Source organism: Phasianus colchicus, chromosome 1, assembly GCF_987193195.1.
Source record: "Phasianus colchicus chromosome 1, bPhaCol1.hap1.1, whole genome shotgun sequence".
Classification (NCBI taxonomy): Eukaryota; Metazoa; Chordata; class Aves; order Galliformes; family Phasianidae; genus Phasianus; species Phasianus colchicus.
This window is the reverse complement of record NC_143436.1, coordinates 81,525,294-81,535,126: the sequence shown is the minus strand read 5'-3', so window position 1 is coordinate 81,535,126 and position 9,833 is coordinate 81,525,294. Positions and strand designations below refer to the sequence as shown.

General features: G+C 40.3%; 1 protein-coding gene across 3 annotated transcripts in view; it reads right to left on the bottom strand.

Moving 5' to 3' along the window:
* Positions 1 to 2,650: 2,650 nt before the first annotated feature.
* SPICE1 (spindle and centriole associated protein 1) overlaps positions 2,651 to 9,833 on the bottom strand; it is a 34,637-nt gene continuing 27,454 nt past the window's right edge. For 2 of the 3 annotated variants that reach the window (XM_090149965.1, XM_090149970.1), the window contains 6 exons: positions 7,860 to 8,084; positions 6,726 to 7,120; positions 5,429 to 5,588; positions 4,794 to 4,896; positions 4,395 to 4,482; positions 2,651 to 3,570 (listed from right to left, as the gene is read on the bottom strand). In XM_090149965.1, coding sequence (XP_090006091.1) covers positions 3,517 to 3,570; positions 4,395 to 4,482; positions 4,794 to 4,896; positions 5,429 to 5,588; positions 6,726 to 7,120; positions 7,860 to 8,084 — 1,025 coding nt within the window. In that variant the 3' untranslated portion in view covers positions 2,651 to 3,516. Of the gene's footprint in view, positions 3,571 to 4,394; positions 4,483 to 4,793; positions 4,897 to 5,428; positions 5,592 to 6,725; positions 7,121 to 7,859; positions 8,085 to 9,833 lie in introns of those variants that run through there. The other variant, XM_090149967.1, reaches the window with a different exon arrangement.

The following is a 9,833-nucleotide window of genomic DNA, read 5'->3' as shown; positions in this document are numbered from 1 at the left end:
TCACAAAAGTTTTTCTTCTTGTGAGAAGCTTCCACAGCTAAAAAGGACAAGGCATCTCAACAACAGTTCGTCACCCTGGACCTACAGGGCCTCATCACTATTGTAAGGGCTGATCTTAATGTGCACCTACACAACATGCATCAGCAGTGCCAGACTGCCTTCTAATGGCATTGGCACTTCACTGTAGCTAAAGGTTTCAGAGGGAAACAGTCACACTTGAGATTTCTCTGCTTAAAAAAGGCTTATGGACATTGTATGTCCTCCTAAGGTGTAATGTAAAACAAAGATCAAAGTATCAGTCCTAAAACTTTCCAGTTTTCCTGCATAAACTGGATTAAGTAAGTAAAAGTTTAAAAAGTGAGATCTCTTTCTGGACTTCACTTCTCTGCTTCTTGCCCTCAGCTATTTATCAGCTATTTAACATTCCAAATCAAAAGCTAAACAAGGCAAAACATTACTTTCACGTGCCTACAAAAAGACTGATGACTGTGAAAGAGGAAACAGTTGAAAACTCAAGAAAATCTCTTAGGCTTCCCATTTCCAAAACTGAAATTATACCACTATATGGAATGAAGTTTTTCGTTTAGAATTTTGTAATCAAAACATTCATAGGAAACTTTCCCGTGCTTTTCCCTTGAAACATTTTCAGAGGGAAACCTATTCCTATTTTGCATATTTATTAAAAGAGGAAGACAAGGGAAAAGCAAAAACTACAGCGCTTCTCTGTACCTGCCTTTTACATTTGTGCTTAATGTTGTCAGATGTCCTTCTAATGACATTTAAGACAAAAAGGGGGAACACGAAAGGCCTGGAAAAAAGGAAGTGAGGCAGTAAGATGTTTATCATGCAAAATCTTAGTCACTGGCAATAACAACACACTGGGGCTGGATAATACCAGCCTATTCTTTAACACAACTGAAAAACAAATGAAACGGAGCCCCAATCTTCTTTCTTCACCACATATGAAAAATCGGATGTTAGTAGCAGTTACAGCTGCTGTGTGAAGTCCAGAACAAGCAAAAGACAACCAACAAACAGTAACACAAACAGTCCCTCAGCAACATGTCTTCAGCTTTATGCTGTCATGTGGACTTCCATCTAACATATAACGTATGTAAGTCCATGGGGCCGGGTGAGATCCATGCTAGGATTCTGAGAGAGATGGCTGATGTGGTTGCCAAGTTGCTCTTCATCATATCTGAAAAATCATGGCTGTCCTGTGAAGTCCCCAGTGACTGGAAAAAGGGAAACATTACTCCCATTTTTAAGAAAGGGAGAAAGGAAGACCCAGGGAACTACAAGCCGGTGAGTCTTACCTCTATGCTTGGGAAGATCATGGAGCATCGTGGGCAGCCCCTCTCCCTACCTACCTCACTTCCCCAGGTGCCCCTCCATAATAGGTTTGAGGCCCTGGATAATGAGGGAGAGGTAGGTGAGGATGTGGTGGAAGGCTCATCTATGAGGTCAGATAGGAAGAGGCAATTGACACGATGTCTCAAGACTGCCTCCAAGAAGAAAGCAAAAAGGGTAATTATAGTAGACAATTCCTTGCTGAGAGGAACAGAAGGCCCAACATGAAGAGTTGACCCTCACCATAGGGAAGTCTGCAGTCTACCTGGTGCCAAGATCAGGGATATCACCAGGGTGCTCCCCAGCCTGGTGCACTCGAGGGACTTCGGCCTGCTACCGATCTTCCAGACGAAGGTAGGAAGCTACATCCCATGGTATGAGGGGAATAAGCCTTCGGTTGGTTGGTGAAAAAGTCCAGGGCACAAGTTATTTTCTCTTCTTTCCTTCCATTTTTGGGTGAGTTCTGTCCAGAAGCAGATGAGGAACGAGTTGAGTTTGTGGGTGAGAATTAAGGGGCAGGCTGGCATAGGTGATACTGTTGTGGGTGACTATTACAGGCCACCAGATCAGGGCAAGAAAGTTGACAAGGCCTTCTACAGGAAGCTGATAACAGTCTTGCAATGACAGGCCCTGGTAATTGTGGGGGATTTTTAAACTACCCTGCTATCTGCTGGAAGGCATGCTCAGCCAGCCATCCACAGTCCAGGAGGTTCCTCCACTGCATTGATGATAACTTCCTGATGCAAATGGTGGATGAACCAACTAGGAGAGGAGTGCCGCTGGATATTGTTCTCACTATAATAAGGAGGATCGGGTTGAAGCAGTGAAGGTCGAGGGCAGCCTCGGTTGCAGTGACCACGAGGTGGTGGAGTTCAGGACCTCGTGTGACCAGAATACCAAGCAGAATCACAACCCTATATTGCAGGAATTGTGGCAGCAGTCAGCAGTGCTGGTTGCAACCCTTGCTCCCCCCTCAGAGGCCTCCCCTCAGCCCCAGGATATTGCTCAAGCTGTGAAAGCAAAGGTCCACAATCCAGGGCTGGGTGTCCTGGAAATTGTTTCCTTCCTTCTCCTAAAACTGAACTGATTGAAAGAGAATATGGACTGTCCCCTCTGTAAGCCACAAGCCACCAATACCCTTAGAAGCATTACACCAATTAAAAAAAAAAAGTAATACTTTAAAAAAGATTGAAACAACTTTACTCATCAAATCCAGACTTGCTAACTTTTTCATTTTTTATCTAGATTATCAAGGTTTTTGCCTGAGTTTACTACAATGTAAGGATTAAGCATACAAGCATTTTGTGATAATCCTAGATTTTATTGGTTAACATTAATACTAAAATGATGGCCATTTTAAAAAGTCAAATGAAAACAACATACAAACAACATATATGTATGCACACACACACCAGAATACCTTAATACAATTGTACTCACATCAGTTTTCTGTTGTATCAGAGATGAAACTTCAGTATGTTATAAATAGAAACTCTTAATTCAACTTCCTCTAGTCAAGTTATGCTTGTTATAAAAAAATACTTAATTTTTTTAAAAAAGCAATCCTCAAGTTCAGAAGCAATCCTTGATATGCTAACTGCACAGAATACACCATTTTGGGGGGCAACTATAGAGCACAGAAGGAGCAAGTAATTACCAAAGCAAATTCTCATCCAGCAGGAACAGACTGGCTTCCTGATCCATATGCTGCTTTTGAACATATATGTGCAGTCCCTCATCTCAGTTTCCCATTTTTTTCAATCCCTTATCTTGTAAAAATATATGCTCCAGAAATTTCAAGTTTCTCAAACATTTTCTTGCATCATTTTTCTTTAGCGTAGGTAATACAACCTGTACATGTAATACAACCCACAAATACAGTAACAGGTCAGTGCTACACCAGCCCCAGTTATACACATTTATGGAAGACTTATTCAGTAAGAAGGAGTTACAGCAGTGTGTCTGTTCTGGAAACTCATCCCCAGGACTTCCTACGGTATTCTGTATGGCACAAATACAGTAAGCATTATTGACCTTTTTAAATTCACAGGAAAGCACTTCAGAGTTAAAGTCTACATTTGGAGTGGGAGACAACAGTGATATAAATGTGATTTGTAAGAAAGTTTTTAAAATAAATAAATTAATAGTAGTTGAGCACAGCTTCCTTTACATAATATGCATCGACAATGCAAACCAGCCTTCTTCTTTTTGCTTTTCTGCCTGCAAAAGAGGAAACAAGTTGAAATTTATACATCATAAACTTCCCACAGATTTGCTAGTCAGCACTGTTTCCCTGCTAGAAAGCAATTTTCTGCCACAGACACCACAGGGACGGTCACACCACCACCTTTAGAGACCTTGCTTAAGTCACACTTAATATTTTCAGTATTCTGAAGCTCCTTTATGCTTACTCCTCTATTAGGATACAAAGTTTTAGACTCCTAATTTAAGTTACTTTGGACATCAGGAAAGTCAGTATTAATGTCCCCTCATGGTTGCTACTAACAGGGCTGAATGTTTTACCAGATTATACTATTATCTGGATTTCCATGTGAAAGCATCTCCTCCCCGTAGTCTATTCTTCTTGCAAATCAGGAATTAGAAATAGATACTCATTATCTTCTTTCAGGTTGGATTTATTCAACTTTCAAACGTGTGTAATGGCTAGGTAAGAGTTTGCTTGACTCTTAAATGTAGACTCCATCAGAACATTATAAAGATTACTTGAAATTCTCTGGAGCCGTCAGTCAGACAAAGTCTGACAGAGGTTCCCAGTTCTAACACAAATAGATGCCACAGCAGAAAACATAGTTACAGGAATACTCACTTGTAAGTGACAGCTCTGTGGCAGCAAACAACTCACGTCACTAGCACTCAGGCCTCCCTTTATCAGTTATCCAGAATCCAGACTGCTATGAATCGATTACCATTAGCATCAGTACATTCAAAGTAAGACTGAGTTCCTCCCTCCTCTATATCTGTCTTGCATTCTATCTACGTAGCACAGAAATCAAGCCCTCTGGCTGATGATTTTTCAGTCTTACCTTTGGCCTCTGACTGACAGGATTTAATGTCACCCTTTCTGATGTGGTACTTAGGGGTGAAGAAGGTTTGCTAGAACCTCCTACAGACCTGTAGATGTTAAAAATAAGATTAAAAATATAAAAAAAAAAGTGGAAGTGACTATCGGAATCATGTCTAGGACGCTGAGTTGGGCTCCTTTCATCAACAGCCAACAACCCATGTGATAAGTCTTACATGACACTACAGGTATTTTAAATACAGACAATGAAAGTTGAAGATGATATCGGATGTTTGTGCTATTTCTAAAGAGTAGAAAGTCCACGAAGCCAAAGAATATACATGATTATATTTCATTAAGAGTTCTCTATGTATGCAATCAAGTGAATACAAAAATAAAGTAGTAAAAGGTCAACATCTACCTTCTCATACTGGTCACACTGCCAGGGGAAACACTATCTTCTTTGGAGCTGTCCACAGAAGCTGCCACAGGAACAGACACTTCAATTGTCCTCCTTGCATTTTCTAGGCAAAAAAGTAATAGCTTGATTTTGATGAGAACTCCAGAACATTTCAAAATTTCATGGAATACACAGAGCAAACATAAAACATCAGGCTGAAGGTCCATTCAAACCCATATCCACTCTCTGAAAAAGACAGATTGCCCATCAGAAAATACTGATGAAAATGCTGCAAGAATTAAAATACTGAGAATGTGAGACACTGAGAACTGCTCTGCTGGCTGCTGGCAACAAAGCACAGTTCTGCCATTCAGTGACTGCACAGCAGAACTGTTCTGCAGACAAGGGCACAACAAACTGACCACGAAGCATAACATTTGCACTGAACTAGCTGCTAGAAAACTAACTTTAGGAGTTTAGCTGACGTATCTTGCATAACTGTCTGAAATCCATCACCTCTAAAATGAGGGGTGCTTGTAGTGTGCAGACACTGATGGAAAGCATGCTGCTGACTGCATCAGTTAAGGAAGAGACCTCCCACAAAAGTGAAAAAACATTTTACTAGGTTTTTGTTCCTCCTGAAGCTGGGTACTTACCAGTATAATTTCGGGATGAGGGCAGAACTGGAGAGACTGTATCAGCAGCAGCTAATTTCTGCTGATCTATTAGCTGCAGCAGTTTATCACGTGCTTCTGTGCTCTGACGATTCAGCTCTGCTATTCTTTCCTCCAAGCTCTTCGGTACCACAAGATGAGTCTACTTAGATAACTGGATAATTACTTCTAATTAAAAACTTAAAATGACTAAACACAATGTTTTAAAACAGGTCTTCCTACAAATAGGAAAAAGAGCTCATCTGTATAATTCCAAATTACAAAACAAAGATAGAAAACCTACAACCCTCCAGCAACTAACCACAGTTAAGAAAATATTTAACCAGAAGGCCATGTACTCAAGAGCAAATGAGGAAGAAAAGCAGATTTCTAGCAGAACTATCTTGCAACTCATCTTTAAATCAGGTTTTCATCCATCTGACCCCTTCCCCTCCAGTAATTATTTTCACAAAAACAACATTTTAGAAGTTTGCATCACCTTGTACAACTGAATTACTGAACGTTACACAACATAACACAGTGTAGAAAGTGACCACATTCTCAGCCTACATTTAAAATGAGGAAATTTTAAATCTTTAGGATATTTAACTGAGCAGAAATTCAGCCACTATGACAGAAGAAATACAGACAGTAGCAAGTACAGGGATTGAGTGTTTTTGTGCTGTTAACTCCACTCACTGGGGTACCACTGAATAGCTGTTTAGTTGCAGATTTAATATTTCCTACGTAAACTGAAGCCTTGAAGTTCTTTCCCAAAAACGTTGGGATTTTCACTGCACAACAGGACAAGACAGACCCGAACAGATACATACTAGTTTCAAGTATTTACAAGATATTAAACAAAACAAATTTCAAGAGCTTTTACATCACTGCAGCAGAAAAGACACATGGCATGGAATCTGTGGGTTGATGCAGTGTTTGCACTGTTAATATTATCTGCTGCCATTTCGTTGCTAATATTATCCAAGCTACAAGAGATATGCAGTAATCTCTTTACAGCAGAACTTCATCTGAAGCTTATAAACGCTCCAGACTTGCAGATGTTAAGCACTCATATATAACACAGGCCTAATATTCCAATATTAGAAATGACTGCTGACCTTAGGGAACAGTAAAATCAAAGTCTCCAAGTGGATGAACAAAAAGAACATTTGTTTTGCTACTCTTCTTAAAGAAGAAACAAGGAAGAAACGGTTATAACACCAGTAAGCTAAGGGAAAGCAGATGCACACAAAAGGGAATCCAGCATTCCTTTTTTTTTTTTTTTTTAAATTCTCACCTGCCCTTGTGAAGAGTCTGGACAAGAATTTGAATTTTGCATTGGGTCTGGCTGAGGCAGACAGTCACTTACATCTTCAGAGAAGCTTCTGAATTTGCTCAGCTGAGCTTTAATTAGTGAGTTCTGTTGTGTGAGCTCAGCTATCTGTCCCAGCAGATCACTGCTTTGAGAGAATTCTCCAACTGTGTCGTTTTTGGTAGTGGCACCGGGACAGGACAAACTGATTTTCTCTTGGGAATTCTGCAAGTCTTTGTCTGCAGGAGGAATTGGTTGCCTTTGAGACATGAGACAGTTTTCCTCAGTCACGCTCCATGTTTTCAAGGGGGAAGGTGAGCTCCTCTCCTTGCATGGTTCTCTCTCAGTGTTTTCAGCAGGCTGAGAAATGGTTGTAAATACTACAAACAAGAAGTAAAGGAATAGTTCTGAATTAGCCCTCCATTTTACAAAATCCAATTATTTTACCCAATAAACTAAAAGTCTGCATTTTTCTTCTGCTAGTTATTTGGGCTGGTAACAAAGCTTTTGGAATAGTACATTCCAATAATACAAAGCTTCTATAATAACAACAAACTATTTACCAACCCACTAAGCTCAATGGCCAACAAAAATAGTTGGATATTTTTGTGGTCATCATTAGCAAACTTTGAACACACCACACACATGACCAGCATGCAATCTATGGGCATCCTGCTTTGTCTGCAGAATAGGTTGATTTCTAGTACTCCATGGTTCCATAGGTGACAGAGAAAGTATTATTCCATCGGTAGATGGAGATCACAGACAATGTGCTGTAAATCACATACAAAAAACTAGCAAAACAAGCTAGAACAACGCAAGTCATACAGAAGTGACATTCAAAATCAGTACAAGATAAAAATTTCAGTCTGCACTGCCACTGATAAGACTATAAATGGAGACTGTAGGAGACAGATAGTCTAAAGGAAATCTAGCAGGCACAGAAAGAAAAGAAAAGCCCGTCTGGGTGCAGAAGCAGGATATTCCAGCTATAGTGCCAAGGTGTCTGGGCAGACTAAAATAAGAGAAAATAACTCCAAAGGTAATATGAGCCTCAGACATTGAAATAGTAACACACTACACAGACTTCCAAGTCTACTTCAGCCAGAGAGATCTCACTGTTCTGGCAGGGAGTCAATTCCGGACTGTTCTTCTGTCGGGGTGGTGACAACAGTACAGCTGGCTGGAAGACCTGAGCTGGCAAGCTTCTACCTGCTGCCTCATCACCTGGGGCACACGGCCTCTGAGGAGTCTTGGCAGGGTGTTCTTCCTGAGGGAATCTCAGTATAGTCTTCCTTTTGCCTTCATCAGTCCTGGATTCAAAATAGCTCAGATCAGGTTTTTCTAAAGAAAGAGATGAAGCAGGAATGGAATTTAAAGAACAGCACAATTAGTGTTAGTGCAAAACCTGCGTAAAGAAAAATCTCAATGGCAATTCTTACGTTTAGGTATCTGGAAAGACAGACTAGAGCACATTCCCAACACAATCCCAGCTTTCTTCTGATCCCGAGGTACAAAACTTTCACTGGGTTTAGGAGAGTGGGGAAAAAAAACAACAATGCTATTATACAAATTCTGCTCAGAAAGTTATGCATCCTATTTTCTTATGTTGGCCCACAGTGTCAGAGATAGATGTTGGTGCTATGGCAGCAGTGGTTGAACTTTCTCGCCAACATTGTTATGTGTTATTGCTATGTAATAGCAGCAGAGGGGCAGCCTGACAAAATGGTGCCTGACATAGAAGTGAAGACGAAGCAAAGGAGAGTCATTAATTCCTCCATGCAGAAACAAAGGCACACGCTGTCATTCACTGACACTTGCTAAACATTTATGGACACCAAACAGTGAATATGAGCACAGTGAGGTGGTAGGTGGTGTGTTTCAACAGTGGTCATCTGTGCCAGTGCAGATTTTGACAAGCATGGCATACAGGCTCTTGTTCTTTGCTGGAAAAAATGCACAGCTAATGGTGGTGACTATGCTGAGAAGTAGTATTTTGTAGCTGAGAACTGGCTCTATCAAACAGCATTATTGCGCTCTTCATATCTGTAGTATTTCCACAGGAATAAGTAGGAGGCATTACTTTCAAAGCAACCTATGTACATAATCTCACCACTTCAAGATATTAGTCAGAGATCTGTTTGTAGCCCATGCACGAGATGTAAAGACATACGACTTGTGAGGCACAGGTATGTAAGTAAGCTGCATTTGGTAATATTCTCAGGAGAGTAAATCTACACCATCCCTGCTCCTGGCAGGAACAGCAGAGTGGAAAAAAAAATTCAAAGCTTTTTTGAACTCTTTGGTGCTCTTATTATGACTTAATTCAAATCAAGACATCTCTCCAGTAAAGAGATGAGCTATTCTTCAGTACTCAACTAAAACTAGTTTGTGTATCATCTACACTGAACAAACCAGGAAGGTATGAAATGTGTGAACTCAAAGCTGTAGCTAGCTGTGAGACCACAGTAATTTTAATATACTTGCATGCACTGCTTCCTTAGTGCTGTGTTTGAATTATTCCTTCATGATTTTGCTCAGGATATTTGTTCCCAATGGTAAAGTTACTGGAAATTCAGGGAGAACATATGTGATCCCAAAATACAAGAGACAAGAAGTACTCTGTAAAGGCAAAGAGCCAAAAGAAGCTGTTTGCCTAAGATACTTTTTATGGTTCATATTACTGAGATGGAATCTAAGATCTTCCACTCACTACACGATGACCCTGGCAGACGATAAGAAAGATCTTCCTCCTCTGTTTTACCATACAGAACTGCATTTCCAAAGCATCCTCCTCACAAAGCTCCTTCTCATCACAATATTTCCCCTGACTCCTCTTTCAGCCATTTTTCCTCACTACAGGGAAGTTTGTTGTCAGCTTTTTTTTACTGCAGAAACTATGCATAAGCTCTCTCTAATATTCTGCAACCAGACAGAAGCTTTAAGAGTAGAAGAGTGAGGAGTTCAGCCGCTCACAAGGAAGAAATATGCCACTTTCTGAGAAGAGAGACCAGTAAGAAAGAATTTTTGCAAACCTGTTAGATATGAGTTAATGGTGGTTTTTAGATTTTTTTTTGTTATTGTTGTTAATTA